The sequence below is a fragment of the Ailuropoda melanoleuca genome, chromosome 18, assembly GCF_002007445.2.
Source record: "Ailuropoda melanoleuca isolate Jingjing chromosome 18, ASM200744v2, whole genome shotgun sequence".
In the NCBI taxonomy this organism is placed as follows: domain Eukaryota; kingdom Metazoa; phylum Chordata; class Mammalia; order Carnivora; family Ursidae; genus Ailuropoda; species Ailuropoda melanoleuca.
The window spans coordinates 28,670,681-28,689,103 of NC_048235.1; the positions used below are offsets into that span (position 1 = coordinate 28,670,681).

The following is an 18,423-nucleotide window of genomic DNA, read 5'->3' on the forward strand; positions in this document are numbered from 1 at the left end:
CCCCCAAATAAATAAATAAAATCTTTAAAAAAAAAAAGCTAATAGTGTTTTATCTTTGAGTAGAAGGATTAGTTGATTTTTGTTGTCTTCTTTAAATATTTCTGTATAACCCAATTAATCCACAATTACCAGGCCTTTTCCCATAATCAGAAAAAAATTAAAATTAAAATTTTATATTTTAAAGTAGAATTTTAAAAATTACACAACCTAAAGGGAAAACAAAAAGGCTCTACATGCCCATATCTTCACAAGAGACCTGCCATGCACCTACATTTTCCATGATCTAGAATTCTCATGACTATGACATTCACTAATGGCTCAACTGAAAATAATACTGAAATGTTGTATTAACACAGTGGTCTTAGTTTTGCCAAAGTACTTTCAAATAAGTGAGGGGAGAAGAAAGCAAAATAGTGCCTCCAAAACAGTTAAAATGTGCTCTAACCCTCTCCCATTAACCCAGCTGAATTTATCAACTCAGCCAGGTGATACCTAAAGCCTCAGGAAAGTAAGACATAGCACTGGGCTAGAAGCAGCTGACAGCCACAGAAAAAGGAAAGGAGGGCACCCTAAAGACATGTTTTACAGAGGTCCAAGTCAGTTTTACACAGAACTTTCTCCTAGTATTACTTGGAGGCTGGCAAGTCAAATTTGTTATACTTTAACCAGACACAGCCATAGATACAATATTGAACTAAAAGTCAGCTTTGAATTTCCAGGTGTAAAAATGGGCAAACAAAAAACATTACAGAGGTGAACTCTGTAAGGTGTTGTGTTTACTCTCTGGGAGGACAAAGATTCTGGATAACAGAGTACGCACACATGCACACACCCCCAAAACCAAGGGAGGCTTCACAGTGAACCAGTCCCTTGGGTGCCCTCTGGCTAGAGGTCAACTATGACCTTCCCTGCCTGCTTTCATCAATAGCCAAACCTGATAAGGGCTGTGGAATGTGGAGGAGAGCTCTAGAATTTGCCACATTGTGACACCACGAAACAGCTAGTGACATATAAAATGATTAATTCACATACATATAAAACAATGCTAAGGAAGGGTATTATTTTAAGCATTAAGTCCATGTCAGGACTTCTAGACAAAGGTATTTAAGACATTTAGTCTAAACTAAAAAAAAAAAAAAAAAATTAACACTCTGAGTTAGCACCCCAAATCTATCTTTAAAATAAAACTTACCCATTTTAAAATTCCCTTGACTAAATTATCATAGTAATAGTTTGACTGAATGTTTACAATGTGACAGGCACTGAGCTGAGCATTTCACATGCATGGTCCCACTTTAACCATTTAACCATCAAAAAAGTCCCATGAAAAAGGTTTTACCCCCATTTTACCAATGAGGAAATTGAAGCTCAGAGAATTCACACATTTCAAAATCAGATAAACACTGAGAGGTGGAATTCAAACCCAGGTCTATAAATTCCATTAAGAAGTTATAATGTTTTTCAAACTGGTATATGGTAAATATTTTCAAGAGGTTTATACTTGTTTTATTGTGAACTTACTTATATAACTTGTTGTGAACTTACATACATAACTTATATAAACCTCTAATTGCAGTTATTCCAATTTTGTCTCTAGCGGCCAAAAGGTGTGTCTCACTAAATCAAGGCAGACTGCACCTGGCTGAAACTCGTAGAGAATACTTTTTATATTTCAGCCATACTTTAAAAAAAAGGCGGGGGGGGGGCGCCTTGGTGGCTCAGTCGGTTAAGCTGCTGCCTTTGGCTCAGGTCATGATCCCGGGGTCCTGGGATAGAGTCCTGCATGAGGCTCCCTGCTCAGTGGGGAGCCGGCTTCTCCCTCTCCCTCTGCCTGCTGCTGCCCCTGCTAGTGCTCTCTGTCAAATAAATAAGTAAAATCTTAAAAAACAAAACAAAACAAAAGCAAATCTCCTCATCTCTGCCCAAAACTATTTGGTGGCCTCCCATCTCAGACTAAAAGCTTGTGACAGTACAATTGTGCTTAGAAAAGTGTTTGGCACACAGAAGACCTTCAATAAATATTTTCTGAATGAACGATAAATTATCAGAGCCACTGTACCTTTCTTCTGCTTTCAAAAGTGAAGATGCATATGTCTTCAAGGAACTAAAACACCATGAGGAAACAGAAAGTTTGTCTTCAGGAAAGTCACTGAGCTCCAAGTTCAGATGAGATAACAACCACAACAAAAAAAGGACTCCAATGTGCCCTAATTAGAACAAAACGAACTTACAGCTGCTTCCTCTGTTAGCTCTGGATAAGATAAAAAAAAAAGGACCTTTAAATGTGCTATAAGAGATTTAGTCTGTTTCACCTATATATTAGTAATGGTAATGAAAAAAAAAGCAGTGGTGCTGAAGTCAATGCCTATTTGTCCAACAGGGGCTTTATCGTCTCTTTCTCTCTCAGTTTCCTTACTTGCAAAATGAGGTTAGACTATAAGATTTCATCCTTAGCTCTGACATTCTTATTAAATCACAATCTCCAACTTAATTTACAAACCAACTGAGATAATCATTGATATTACAAAAGCATCTGACTTTAAAACACAATTTATGACAAAATCACAAACTCCCAAGAATGGAAATAACTTTCATTTGAAGAATTGCACAACTCACCCAATGGCCAATTCCTGTAATCCAAATCTTCCAAATACAAGCATTTAATCTAAAATATCTAGGTAAGGACCTAGCCTCTGTCCAAACACATCTAAACAGAAAGTTGGTTTAGTTTTTCAAACAAATCTTTGAGAAAGTTCTTTCTTATTCAGAAATAAAAATGTGTTATTCTGCAAATTTCTCTTCTATATTCTTTGGAGAAAGACAGAAAAGTATATTCCTTTCCCATAGTCAGGTTTCTCTTTAGATCATATTCCTTGTCCCAAATACTTTAAGACAACTATTCCATTCACTGAGTCTTCTTTCCTTAGGTTAAAGATCACAATTTCTACAACCTCTCCTAATATCACATTATTTTCTGACCATTCACCTACCACTCAGCCACCTAACTGCCCTTTCATTGTTAATGTCTCTTTTAAAATATGATCCCCAGAATCAAATACAGCAATACTCACAGAATCTAACTGTTATGGACTGCAGCGGCAAAGCTTTTGGCACTTCCCTGACTTACTGAGGAAGAGAAAACCAACCATACAGCATCATTTTAATGATTAAATAAGACAATAAGTGCAAAGTCTTATTAGTACAATGCTTGGCATACAATAATCACTCAATAAATAGTCGTTGCTGCTGTTATTGGGCTCCAGTTCTCTCTTTACACTGAAGGTTTGCCTTACATATTATTAGGTGCTCTTCCCCCAAGTCAAAGTTGGACAGAGTAATAAAGTGTTGAGGCTCAACTATAATGGAAGATCAGTGAGAAATCAAGATAAAGCAACTCTAAAATTAAAATGGCAAACAATGTGATTTATTTAAAGAGTTAATTTACACTCAAGTTTCCTGAATATATTGATTTCATAAATCAAGCGATCCCCACTCTTCACCCCTCAATCATACAATTTAAAGATGTATTGCTAACATATGCTGAGGAAGCAATGCGGCACAGACTTTAAGAAAATAAGCTCTCGCTCAAATCAGACTGTCTAGAGTTCAAATCCTGGGTCCTGGATTTTAAAATTATATATAAAACTTACATTATATTTCCATTAGACAGTACTGATATAGATGAGCCTAAAAACATTCCTCACGAAAATTAAATTCAGGACAAGATATATGCTCTAAGTTATAGCAGAAACTGAATGTAACACTTAAATGAATTTTCAGAGTTCATAGGTAATTAACTTCAAACTCATCCTCAGCCAAAAAAAAATTATCTTTGATAGGTACCTCTTCAATTCTAGAGCCACCTGAGAAGCTTCTGTCAGTATGTGATGTCTCAGAATTTAAGTAAGACCCAGAATCTGGCCATTCAGACAAATGAAATGTGCCTCGAGTCCCTTCAGCTACCTAGTTACTAAACAAACACCCAGGAGCCAACAGCCTTTGTGCAGAGTTCAATAAAAATGCAAAGGCTGGATGGCAGAAGATACCGAAATGCTACATGTTCTGAGACTCAGAAAGTTCTTGCTAGAAGAGGACCCAATATGGAAATAAGAGAAAATAGGAAGAAAACAGAAACAAAACCTACAGAGAAAAAAATAAGCTCAGACGTAGTACCTCTGCAGTCTCATTCAGTGTTGGTGGGAATGCAAAAACGGTCCAGCCACTTGGAGGACAATGTGGCATTTTCTTATAAAACTAAACATACTCTTACAATATGATCCAGCAATCAGCTCCTTGGTATTTACCCAAAGGAGCTATATCCACACAAAAACCTACACACATATGTTCTCAGCTGCTTTATTCATAATTGCAAAAAGTTGGAAACAACCAAGACATCCTTCAGGAGGTGAATGGATAAACTGTGGTGTATCCAGACAATGGAATATTATTCAGCACTAAAAAGAAATGTTATTAAGCCATGAAAAAACATGGTGGAAGCTTAGGTCATATTGCTAAGTGAAAGAAGCCAATCTGAAAAGGCTACATATTTCATGATTCCAATTATATGACATTCTAGAAAAAGGAGAACTGTAGAGACAGTAAAAAGATCAGCTGCCAGGTACCGGGACAGTGGGGAAGGATGAATAAGCAGAGCACAGAGCGCTTTTTAGGGCAGTGATAATATTCTGTATGATATGATAATGAAGGATACATATCCTTATACATTTGCCAACCCACAGAATGCAGGACACCAAGAGTGAATCCCTAATGCAAAGTATGGACGTTGGGTGATGATGATGTGTCAGAGTGGGTTCATCAATTGTAACAAATGCACCACTCTGATGGGAAATGCTGATAAGAGGGGATGTTATGAATGGGTGGGGGTAGGGGATAAATGGGAAATCTCTGCAACTTCCTCTCAATTATGCTGTGGACTTAAAACTGCTCTAAAGTCTTTAAAGAAAAAACAAAGTCATCAGCTACTGAAGAAAGTGTGTGAATTGAGTGTACTTCAGGCTTATGCATACTGGTGCAGAACTAAGGACTACATTAGGTTGCATAAAATGAACAGAAACTATCCATACCAAAACATCATTTAGTTAAAGGCTCAGACAAAAAAAGTTTTGGGGTTTGATGGAGATAGGATAAGAACTTTGTATACTGAAAATACAAACTGCATTAACAAGAATTCATGTTTACAATAGTAAGCTAGATGATTTTAGCTATATCAAACAAAACCAATGTTTTTCTGAATGGGAATTATGCTACTACATGAGGCTCATTCCTTTTTTCCTCTTTACTATCTTTTCTATCAACAAACATACTGCTATTTTCTCCATTTTAAAATCTCTCTTGACCTTGCTTTTCCCTTCAGCTATATTTCTCACCTTCCCTTTGCAGCATAAATCCTTTGAAATATGTGTCCACGTTTCGTGTTTCCATTTCTCTACCCCTGCTCTCTTGAACACTTACCGATTTTGATCCCTAATACTCCACCAAAATTGCTGTTGTCACGCCCCCGTTGCTAAACCCCTAAGTCAGGTCTTGACCCCTATCATGGGAGCATCTGATTCACTGTCCTTCTTCACTTGGCTCCCGAGACTCCACACTCTCCCTGGTTTTCCTCATTAGCTGCTTCTCATTCTCCTTTCTTGGTTCTGTCTCCCAACCTCAGTGTGGAAGTAGTCCATTTTCTTGGTCCTGAACCTCTTCGCTTCTCTATCTACACTCACTCTCTTGTGGATTTCATCCAATCCCTATACTCTGTCAACTCCCAAGTGTCTACCTCCAGCCCAGACCTCTGCTCTGAAATCCAGAGTAATATATCCAACTGCCGACTGGGCAGCTCCAAAACTGAGCTCCTGATCCTTCCCCCCAAATCAGTGTCTCCCTTAGCTTCGTTAATGCAACTCCATCCTTCAAGCTGCATAAGCTAAAAACCCTATAATTCACCACTGATTTCTCTCACTCACATCTCACATCCTGTCACTCAGGACATCTTTCCCATTCTACCTTCAAAACATAACCACTCCAGTCGCCATCACCCATCTGGGTTCCTACAACAGCCTCCTAACTGGTGTCCTTATTTCTACCCTTCCCCACTTAAGTTTAGTCTCATGAGACACAGTAGCAAGGTGTCTTCTTAAAACAGAAGCCAGATCATGTCACATCTTTGTTTGGAACTCTCCCCCAGCTTCTTTGCTCACGCGAAGTACAAGCCCAAGCCTTTGGCAATAGCCTACAAGACCAAAGGCCTCACAGGAACTGGTGTCTGCCCCCCTCCCTCCTCACTCTACTCCAGTCACACCGGTCTTGTAGTTCCTGGAAGGCAGAAAGCCTCAGCCTCAGGACTTAGCACTTGCGGTCCACTCTTCCTGAAGTCCTTTTCCCTACCCGAGTCCCTTTACCTTCCTAGGCCTTTCATCACACGTCACCTCAGCGAGGCCATCCTTGATGATCCGATTTGTAACTGCAACCCCACCTCATTCCTAACCCTCTCTGCTTCATTTTTCACCAAGTACTTCACACGCACACACGGTCTGTCACACCTTGCAAAAGTAAGAATGTTTTGTCTGGTTTGTGGACGACTGTATCTCCAGTATCTAAAATCATGCCTGCTACATAGGAGATGATAAATATTTGTTTAATAAATACGTGAGTGAATGAAAGAGGACAGTGATACAGACCTGTACATGATTTATGACAGCATACTCTGCAGCCTTTCCAAAGGATTATATCTTAATAAGGCACTTTGTACGTATATACATATTCAGATATTGTGGAAAAAACCAAGCGGCTCCAATTTGAAAATTAAGTTAACCTGATAAAAAAACGGAGTAATTGTAAAAAAAAAAAAAAAAAAAAGTTCTCTAAACTAAGATACTCTGAAACACTCCAAAGGCACTAGGACTTCTCAAAACCCTAGATCTTGCTTCACCAGAGCACACTGAAAAGACGGTCTCGATACGTACAGCTTTCCTGAAGCAGGTCAAAGTTACCAGGCAATAGAATGGGCTTTGATTTCTAAAAAAAGACAGAGAAATTATGACACAAAGTACGAAGCACTTAATGTTTTAATAATATAAAAAATATGGGTGTAAGCTATTTTCAGTGAACCTCTGAACTTAAATATAAGACAAAAAAATCGTATTTTTTTTAATACTTTAGTAATATACTCACACAATAGATAGACATGGGTGGGTCATATTTTTACAAACCACATTTTAAAAGAACTTCAACTATCTTCCATGTTAAAGGAAAGCAAAATAATTGCAAGAAACATTTACATGCAGAAATAAATTATTCAGGGGGCGCCTGGGTGGCACAGCGGTTAAGCGTCTGCCTTCGGCTCAGGGTGTGATCCCGGCGCTGTGGGATCGAGCCCCACATCAGGCTCTTCCGCTGTGAGCCTGCTTCTTCCTCTCCCACTCCCCCTGCTTGTGTTCCCTCTCTCGCTGGCTGTCTCTGTCAAATAAATAAATAAAATCTTTAAAAAAAAAAGAAAGAAAGAAATTATTCGGGAGTAAAGTAACTCTGATGTGAGGCAGATAAAACCGAAAACTGACTTTTGAAAAAAATGGAGTATCTTAATTTCTCTACCTTATAATATTAATTCTCATATGAGTGCTTGTTTCTGAAGTTATGTATAGGAGAATGTATAGAGCAGAAACTCTTAACCAGCCCCCAATTAGCCAACTCCAGGATAAACATTCACCCTGTACAACAGCCTAGCTGATGCCCATTATTACTCAGTGCCCAGAGCTAGTAATCAAGACTCTGGCAAGTTCATGAAATTCTGCTCCTATCACTGAGTTGATGTGTTTGCTCCCAAACTGATTTGTGCCAGTTGTATCTGCTACTGAAATTGTGTAATTCAATTAAATATAATGTAAAACAGCTATATATGGGTATATAAGAAAGAGTTATTTCCATGAAAGCTAAAAGGAATGTTTTAGAAAAAATACATTAAATGAGTATAAGAGAACTCCACCAACAATGGTTTATTTTTAAATTGTTTTCACTGTATAGAAACAAAACAAAACTTATATTTGTCATATATTAAGATTCATCATGCAAATATCCATATATATACCAAGAAATTACCGTTATCCTTTTAGCTCACCTGTGAACCTTCTTGATAGATACTATAAATTAAAACATTTTTTTCACAGACAGCATAATCACAGATATATTTATTTTAGTAGTGCTTCTAAAACGTTGGCTTTGGGGCGCCTGGGTGGCACAGCGGTTAAGCATCTGCCTTCGGCTCAGGGTGTGATCCTGGCGTTATGGGATCGAGTCCCACATCAGGCTCCTCTGCTATGAGCCTGCTTCTTCCTCTCCCACTCCCCCTGCTTGTGTTCCTTCTCTCTCTGGCTGTCTCTGTCTCTGTCAAATAAATAAATAAAATCTTAAAAAAAAAAAAAAATACCCTGCTTCCTTAAAATAAATAAATAAATAAATAAATAAAAATAAAACGTTGGCTTTAATTGTTTTAAGCCTACCAAGTTCTTTGAAACATATATTTTTATATATAAAATTAAAATATATAAATATTTTTAACATAAACACACCTTTATGTAGGTTCATTTTAGATTATGCTGTATTTTATTAGATTTTTTTTTTCCGAACAGAACCCATCAATAGAAGAGAGAATCAACTGACATACCAGCCACACAAGGAAAGTAGGAGGAAATGAACCAAGAATGAAAAATACGGTAAAATCAAAAGAATAAATGAAACAGGTCTCCAAGACCGTTACATCACTCCAGGCAAACACAGCCCACACCTTTATCTACTTTAATCAGATGCCTCTGCCATAAGGGAAGGACCTGTGTGAGGAAATTCACAGTGACACATTACTCTTATCTTTTCTGCCCTAGGTTGTCATTTGCAAGAAAGCTGTAACGAAAGTCACACACCTGGAGCTCTAAAAGCAGATCATGAACACTGTCTACAAAGTAGGGGAAAATTCTACTTCCCTAAAACAGGAGATGCAACAAAACCCCACAGTGAAGCCAAGAGCAAAAAACGATGAGACCAGAAGTCCGCTGACTGGAAATTCTACTCTACCGTAACACAAGGCTAAATGTCAGAGCACCTACTCTGTCCATACATTTTTGGAAGGGTTCCTGGGCTTAGCTATTAAATAGACTGTGGTCTTCAACTCATTCATCGAACAAACATTTACTAAGTGACTACTATGTGCCAAAACACCACTCAAAGTACTAGAATTTCCCTCTTGGCAACCACAGTGCACTACAGGCAATAACAATATGGGGTACAAGAAAGAGCAATTTTACCAATTAATAACTGTGCGACTTTAAGAATAAAAATAATTCCCACCCACCCAGGTAAGTAACCTACCATCCAAGTTACGCAGAGATTTGTGTGGCTATGGGAGGCCTCCAGGGATTCAACAATGAACATATCTTAAAGGGGAGGAAAAGGAGAGAGACCAACACTCTCAGGAGGATGGTGGTAACCTTACAACATGAAAATGTTTATGAATCTGGACTAAATTTTCACAGTGGAACTATCTCTAGTGTATGAGGGGAGGGGAAGAGAATCTGGGATGTGTCGGATCAAGATCAGTAGCTGCGGGAAGCAAAGTAGTCAGACTGGCTGGATCTGCTCTTTGTAATAACCCTCAATGAAGGATGCGGTCCCCTGGAGGCCACACCCACTAAAGAGGTCTCATTAAGTTCTAGGGGCAACCACTAAAAGGTCATTATTATCACCAGTGTAGATCAGAGTTTCTCAAGCATTCCTGATCCTGATCATGTGAAGTGTTGATGAATTGTGCCGCCGCAGAACTACTGAACCAGAACCTTCAACTGGCCCCAGAAATCTACAACCAGGTAATTCCTGCGATAGACAAATATGGGAAACACTATTTAGATCATAAAAATTACAGGACCTCAAAAGAGGGTTCTTCTTGGTAAAGTCTCCTTTTCCTTTTAAACAGTTCTCTGTCGAATCCAGGAGGAAAGCGCTATTTTCTATACATAAAAGTCTACAGAGAAGCAACTTCCAAATTTTACTTTCAATACACATGAAAGCTTTGCAATCCTGCCTGAGTAGCTTAGGCAAAGGTTAAATCTATCTTTTTCTCCAACCAGAAACAAACAAACAAGATGACATTCGTTACACAAGCCATTTTACAAGTCATTTTGTTGACTGACCTCAGTAAGTATGTGAAGTGTGCTCAGCCCCCCCAAGCTTTGCTTAAGTAAAGAACTTCTCTTACTTCAAAAGACAAGACATGAAAACGAAAAGACCATCCACAGAATGGAAGATATCTGCAGGGCATATATCTGACAAGGGCCTTGTATCCATAATACATAAAAAAATTCTACAATTCAATAATGAAAAGACAAATACCCAATTTTGAAAGACAATCCAATTTTACCAAGAGCAAAGGATCTAAAGAGATATCTCTTCAAAGAAGATAAACAAATGGGCAACAAGCCTATGAAAAGAAGCTCAACTACATTAGGGAAAACCACAGGGAAATAACACCCCACACCCACTAAGATGGTTAAAATCAAAAACAGAGAAAAGAATAAGTGTCAATGAGGATGCAGAGAAATGGGAACGCTCACACATGGTTGATGGGAATGTAAATAGTGCAGCCCCTGTGAAAACAGTTTGGCAACTCCTCCAATGTTAAAGATAGAGTTATAATATGACCCAGCAATTCATTCCTATGTATATATCCAAGAGAAATGAAAACATATGTCCCCACAAAAACCTGCGTATGCATGTTCAAATCAGCATCATTCCTAACAGCCAAAAAATGGAAACAACCCATTATCTGATGAATGAATAAATGAAATGTACCCTATGTACTCAAATGAATATTATTCAGCAATTAAAAGGAATAAAGTACAACACAGAGGAGCACTGAAAACACTGTGCTCAATGAAAGGAGACAGTCACAAAAGGCCACATACTGTGCAGACTAGGCAAATCCATAGAAAGTAGATTATCAGTTGCCTGGGTTGGGAAGGGGTGACAGCTAATAGGTCCAAAGTTTATTTCGAGGTCATGAACATGCTCTGAAGTTGACTATGGTGACAAATGCACAACTCTGTGAACACACTAAAAGTCACTGAATATACACTTTAAATGGATGAGTTGCATGGTGTGTAAATTTTAGTGTCAATAAAGTTGTCTTTAAAAAGAATCCCATTTAGGGGCGCCTGGGTGGCACAGCGGTTAAGCGTCTGCCTTCGGCTCAGGGCGTGATCCCGGCGTTATGGGATCGAGCCCCACATCAGGCTCCTCCTCTATGAGCCTGCTTCTTCCTCTCTCATTCCCCCTGCTTGTGTTCCCTCTCTCGTTGGCTGTCTCTATCTCTGTCGAATAAATAAATAAAATCTTTAAAAAAAAAATAAAAATAAAAATAAAATAAAAATAAAAATAAAAAATAAATAAAAAGAATCCCATTTAAACCTTCATGAGCTTCAATTTCATCCTCTGAAAACGAGGACACCACCTATCTCACAATATTGTGAAGAACATATACGAATACATAAGTTTACACACACACATGCTTCACACAGAGCCTGGCACATAGTAAATACAGAATACATGTTATTCCTTCTCCTCTTCCTATCCCCCCATCTTTGCATCATTATGCCTTGATTTCATTGTGTTTTCACCAAACTCAAAAACTGGAATGTATTTCAACAGAGGCCTAACCATGAGAATTCTCTCATGATTTCACACATGCTACACTCAAGGCTATTCCTGTACAGCTACCTGGAGAAATCCTGGAGCCTGCAAACAGGGCTGTCCACCTCCCAGACCTGTCACTTAGAAGTATTTGGGGGAAAAGAGTAAGATTTTTTTTTCCTCCATTCCATTGTCTCACCGTGTTCTCGATCTCTAATGATGCTGCAGAAGCACCCCTACTACTGAGTAGTCTGAAAACCAGGCATATTCCTTGCCAATACCTATGCTATTCACGCATCTTTCCTAGTTGGCTTCATCTACACTGAAAATCCACTGGGCCTCCAGGACAGCTTTAAGGGGTCCCAGGAAAGACCTTAGCCACGTGGATATCGAGCATGACCCACCCTGATACTCACTGCAATGGTAGGCAAATCAGAGGGGACTTGAAATTATGAACTACCCACAGCTTGCAACAAAAAAAGTCAACTGCAGTGTTCTCACCATCTTCATAAGTTCTCAAACAACTCATTATTAATATCATAGAAGACTCTCAGCAAGACACTCAAGTTTTTCCATTTTATCAAAGGTTTTCCTCCATCTTGCTGAGTACTGTCAACTGCATGCTACCTGTTACACAATTTGTTCTCTTTTTTTTCCAGACTAATTCCCACTGTCAAATACATTTTTTTTTCCTTCTCATCACTTTCAATGATTTAACCTCCACTTTCCCTTCCACTAAAATCCCATGCTTCCATACACTCTCACTGCTTTTGTATTATCTGACATGATCAGGTAAGTATGTGCAAAACTAAAAACTTAGCAAAGCCTCTTCGGTGAACACATCATAAGCAACCAGATGGTCAAGTAGGAAATGACTGCCCAGGACAGCCAACGGTATCCGTTAGTGCATTTTTGCTTTAGAGCTGCGTTATCCAACATATTAACCACTAGCCACATGAGGCTATTTTATTCGCCTAAATAAATCAAATTTAAAATTCAGTTCCTAAATCTCACTAGCCACCTTCCAACTGCTCTCAGCAGGTACGTGCGGCTACTGACCACCATACTGGACAGCACAGATACACAATCCTGCCATCAGAGCGGAAAGTTCTACTTAACAACCCTGATAGGACAGAAACTTCACTGCTTCTACAAAAGTTTGTAAGTTCAGAGTTTTAGGTACATTATCAGTATTTACAGATTGTGAGGTCTGACTCTCAGAAGTACCCAAATGCATCTGAATGGTTTTGGCAGGTTTTCTTCGTGGTCAGTGGACAAGCTTTTTAGAGCCTAACATAAAACTTAGCACATGATAAGTACTTATTAACTGAATAAATGAATAATATATTAATGTCTGTACTTCAGTTTCTGCCTTAATTTACTTAGATATTAGCTCATGGAAAGCAATGGGATTTTTTCCAGCACAGGGGAATATTATAGGAAGAAATAAGCACCAGCAGCTGGGGCAGGCAGCTCACGGACCCTTTGAAGCCACTAGAAATAAAGCTGAAAATAAACACCTGCCCAGAGTAAACTTTGATACTCAAATGAAAAGTTTCAGCCCCAAGGAAATATCTTGCTTCTTTAAACACTTAGGACTTGTATATTTTAGAGACATGAAGGAAAGATCAGCGGAGACGCTATGAAAGATCACACAGCCTGCTGTCATTTCGCAGTATTTTCCTGATATAATTTTCTTAGAAAATATTATTAATCACAAAGATAGCATTCAACTGCATTAACTGCATTAACCGTACGTCACCCACTCTTACACCTAGATTTCCCTTTCCCACAGTGTCCTATGAGTGAATCTATATTGCAACTATCAAATAACTTCTTGGAAAGGATTACAAAAAAAAAAATCAAAATTCAGAAAAGGGTGTAAATTTTCATATACCGAAAAAAGCAGTTCCACTGGCCCTTAAGCAATAATCTTCCAAAGTCCAAACAAAAGAAGCTATAGCTTCTTCTATTTACATTTTTCTTCTCGCCTTGTCCACAGACCAAAGAGCCACAGGAAGAACCAAGCCGCTCCACTTCTATAATTCACTTTTTCTTAGCAAAAGTCTGGGAACAGAAGGTAAGAGAAAAGGGAGCAGCTGCCGCCTGATCTTTTTATTAATGCCCCCAGCTCATTCTCCATTCTCCTTCTCATTGTTTCAGACTCCTTTTCTCAACAACCTAAGTCCCAGCTCATGGGAAGAAAAAAGCAGCCTTCTCTGTGTCAACACCCACAATTATAAAAAAAAAAAAAAAGTCTAGATTACATCTATGAGGTGATGTAATTATAAGTTAAAAGAGGTGAGCCTTACATTCAATTTTAAATTGTGAATCTGCTTTATTTTGAATTCCAATGAATTGCTTATAACTCTACGGAACTCCTTACATAATCCATTTAGTGATCCCTTTAGACACTAAAAGAGTTTTTGAAAGAAAATTACACAATTTCCATCTCTTGAGCCAAACTACAATCCTGGTCCTACTACTTAAGCCAACACATATATAAAATAATGGTTGTTGATTAGTCATCCAATTTCAGAATCTAAACATGAGAGCCAAAAAGTTCAGTTTCTGCAACACGCAATGCTAACTTTGAGGACATAAAAGCAGAAAACTAGTTAAGAAAATTGGACTGTTGAATTTAAACCTCATTCTGCCACTTATCAGCTGTGTTACTTAACCTCTCCAGACTTCAGAATGGAGATAATGACAGTACTGACCTCATGGGGTTGTCATGGGGACTAGAGGAGGTAACCTGTCAAAGCACACAGCAAGATCTCAATCAGTATTAGCTATGATGGTAACGATGCATCTCCTAGAAACTTAAATTAGCTTTTCTAAAATGCTCAAAATAAGCATTTTCCAGAAGTTAGGACTTCAGATGAAACTTAAAGGAAAATGTTGCTGCCCAGACAACCCACATGAAAATACTCTGTAAGAACAAAGACCCCCAGGCTTGGGTCAAAATGCTTACTTTTCCACTTACCCTAAATCCCTAACTCCAAGAATAGACTTGAAAACCATCCATCAACATGTACAATTATTCTGACTCATATCACTGACTGTGGCCAAAGACAAGGGAGTCTGATACTCGACGGTTGTTCAAAGTTAAACAAGCCCCAAGAAATGAGTGGCAGGCCCTGACCAGGGCCTGGCACTCACATGGAAGAAGGGGTGAGGAGTCAGTGACTCCCTCACACCACGAGTATGTCCAAGACAAAAAATGTTTCACCACTTCCGTGCCCTGGACTGTCAACAAAGTCCTTGCAGATTGGCACCCACTGGGCCCCAGTTTGTTGACCTTTTGGGCCCAGCAGAAAAACAAGGACTGCAGGGACATGTGCTATTTTTATATAAATAGATAGCATAAGCAAAGATTCATTATGGTTATAAGTTACACCTTATTTTCGAAGGAGGCGTGGAAATCTGGTGATCTGGATTTAAGAATAACTTGTTAACTACACGCTGCAAGCTATCTCTTTTCCTCCACTGTAAACTGCAGCAGTGATTGACACTGCCACTGCAACCACTGCAACTAACACTAATTTGCAGCATGTGAAAAATGTCTTTGGAAGATGGTCTTGTAACTCGGAAACACAGGAAAAGTACAAAGGGACACACTCTCAAAATGTCACCACTAAAATTCTTCCCAGCAAGCCTCTGAGTCTGCATACAATATCACAAACAACACAAACCGTCCAGGCATGGACAGTCTGAACAAATGCTCTGGAGAAATTCATCTGGATCCCGTATTCCTCTAACATAAGGCTAGACTAGTTTAACTGTAAAAGACCTCAGAAAGAACTAAAAGGCAGTATTCAAGATAAATCATCTCCGCTCTCAGCAAAGGGAAACTAAGGATTTCTGTGTTTGGCCCAGACTACAGGGGAAGAATCCCTAACTGCTGAGAACCCACAAAACAAAAGTGATTTAAAGCTAGACGAGATCCCCAGCCTTCTGTGAGCCTGACTCATATCCTGAGGTAAGTGGACTTTGGTCACCTACTGATTGCCAGATTATTTTTCGCAGACTGCCTAAAATTCAATCATGTCTGAATTCATTTCTAAAAATTGGAAAGGATCAACCATCCATTACTCACCTCCTAATCCAACCCAAGCCCAAAGAAATGCTCTTTTCATAACTGCCATGTGACAACATACCTCAGGTAAACCTCGAACAAACCAATCTGGAGGCCAAAGCACATACACATTTTAAAGTTCACATGGTTTTTGCCTCAGCTTAACCATGACTGAGATTAACCCATTACCACAATGGCATGTCAGTTTATGAATAAGGCAGGACAGATGACTCCAGAATTTCTAAAGGAAAAAAAAAAAAAAATCCCCTCTAAAAGTAGTAACACCTTGGACATGTTGTTTGGTGTTTTTTTTTATTTTAAATCCCACTCATATTTTCCATCAGGATTAGCAAACAAATATATAAATACCAAGTTTTTAAAAAGTGAATAGAGCCATAAAAGGCTCTGAATTTTTCTTTCTCTGAATTTTCCTTTTTCAATGAACTGATTTTCTTATTTTTATTTCCCAATTCCCAAGATTTACTAACCTAAAGAGATTTCCAAGGTATCCCATTTTTTAACTGCTACTATTTTAATTAAAAGCAAAACTGAACCTCTTAAGTACAATGTACATAGTAAAGTATGCATTATTCTTTGTTCACAAATGAAGTAAACAGCGTCAACAAAATTTTTTTAAAGCCAACACAAACTGAGATTTGCAAATCAAGCTTCTTAGGCTTGCATTTTTAAAAATAACATTCAACTGTGGAATGTCACCTTTAAATAAGGTTATTTTAGCTTTGCAGCTTTAATCGCTCTCCCACATTCAATGGCTAGGATAAGAGTGATGATCCGTTCACAAACACAAATTGAGAGAGAGAATGTGAAGTTAAGAGAACAAGACTAAGTAAGTAATGCATATACATGTTTAAGCATGTTACCATAAAATGTTAGTGCTAGATGGCTCTGAGAAAGCATCTACCCAATCCCCTCAACCTACAAAGGAAGAAATTTTAGTTAGAGGTTAAAATGATTTGCCCAAGACAACAGCAAAAACTCAGTGACAAAACCTACAAGCCAAGTGTCCCACCCAAGTGCTTTCCATGGTACCACTCTGCTCTTTTTAGTATAAAAAGCATATGTTAATGAAATATCTGGCAAGACAAATCATATAGTTGTGATATGATCTGTGAATGGATATAAGAAAGTTGTTAGAAGGACATGCATCAAGGCACTAAAAACTGGTTGGGAAGGTGTTAATTTATTCTGTATTGTTTTGCTGGTTCTGTTGAGCATGTTGTATTTTCAAGTGAAGAGGAATTTAATGACTTTAAAAAAAAAATCTCTTGATTTGTAAATACTCTAAGAAAAGAAAGGATGGTAAAGTGTCTCCTGGAATTGGATAGAAGTGCATTTCTCTTCCTTCAGCAGGGAACATCTTTCCCCCACACACAAAAAGACAGCCAAACCCTCCCCACTTCAAGGTCCAACTCAACTGCTAGCTCCTCTCAGAGCACTTTAAGCCCTTAGGTCAGAAGCTCTCCTCCCTCTGGGTTTCTCATCCTAACCTATGCAGAAGCGTCTCTGTACTAAAAAGCAGCTCCTTGACAGCAGAAATTCTGTCTTATTTACCTGGCTATTGGGCTTTGCAAAATCCTTTGTATACACTGAATTATAGTTAATGAAATGAAGCATTTTTTTCTCAGAATTCCACTTGGTGTAATTTTCAAGATCTGCCTTCTCCCTACACCAACACCTGGACCCACTGAAGAGTTACTCTGGAGTGGAAATCCTACATCCCACTGTGAGACAAACCAGTTTCCATAAAACAAAATCTTAATATCCTTTACATCTTCTGCCTACTGGGTGTTTAACATCCTTTAACCTCGAGGGGAACGGTAAAACTAAACATTTATTATTTAAGTCATCCACAACATTCTAAACCCACGTTCTCTGGGTGTTACCCTGGATTTTTAAAAGTCTCAGAACATCATTTGCTAGAACTTAAAGCTGAAAACAGCAGATAAAAGTTAAATGCATGTAAAACAGAATGAAACGTCTTTAAAAGCTATTGAGAATGTTAGACCAAATAATCCCCAGTTTGCTCGCTCAATGCAAATTTGTTTTGGGTTATGTCGTTGTTGTTGTTTCTTTCTGAAAGAGAAATACAAGAGCTGCCTTGGGCAGAGTCAAAATTGGCACATTAAGTCCTCTTTAATGCTCTCCTTCTTTTGATCATTAAGCAAGTACGAATACTCAGGCTTTTCTTCCAAGTCAAAGCGGAGGGCTGAATCAAAACCCCTAAACCTTAACACCACAAAGTTGACCCTTCTGGGCTCCTAACGCACACAAAGAAAGAGCAAAAAGGAAAATAGTTACCAGAACCTGACATCAAGGCACAAGCACAGTGGCCCAGGGACCCAGGGGAACTAAGGAGCGACAAAGCAAAGCAAATCCCCGATCGCACGGTGAGCACCGCGGGCGACCCCGCACGCCCGTCAGTCCCGCGGTTCTCGAGCCTCACCGCGGCGTTTCTTCCTTCCATCTTCCATCGCCCGCGCCGAAACTGTCGCCGGGCGCTCCCGGGCCAGGGAGCCTCGGGAGCGACTGCAGGCGGGCGGCCGGCGCCGCGCGCTCTTTGTTGGGTTCCCGGGACAGCCGAGGGGCGGCGGGCGAGCAGCCGGGCGGCGGCGGCGGCGGTGCGCACCCTGGCGGAGGCTGCAGGC

General features: G+C 39.1%; 1 protein-coding gene across 5 annotated transcripts in view; it reads right to left on the reverse strand.

Moving 5' to 3' along the window:
• PSD3 (pleckstrin and Sec7 domain containing 3) overlaps positions 1 to 18,423 on the reverse strand; it is a 744,476-nt gene that overhangs the window by 538,439 nt on the left and 187,614 nt on the right. The window contains exon 2 of one of the 5 annotated variants that reach the window (XM_034647654.1): positions 6,972 to 7,023. The exons of 3 other annotated variants lie outside the window; for them this stretch is intronic. Coding sequence is in view for 1 of the 2 variants with exons in the window: in XM_034647653.1 (XP_034503544.1) it covers positions 18,222 to 18,242 (21 nt within the window). In the remaining variant the exon portion in view is untranslated. Of the gene's footprint in view, positions 1 to 6,971; positions 7,024 to 18,221; positions 18,418 to 18,423 lie in introns of those variants that run through there. One more of the 5 variants, XM_034647653.1, reaches the window with a different exon arrangement.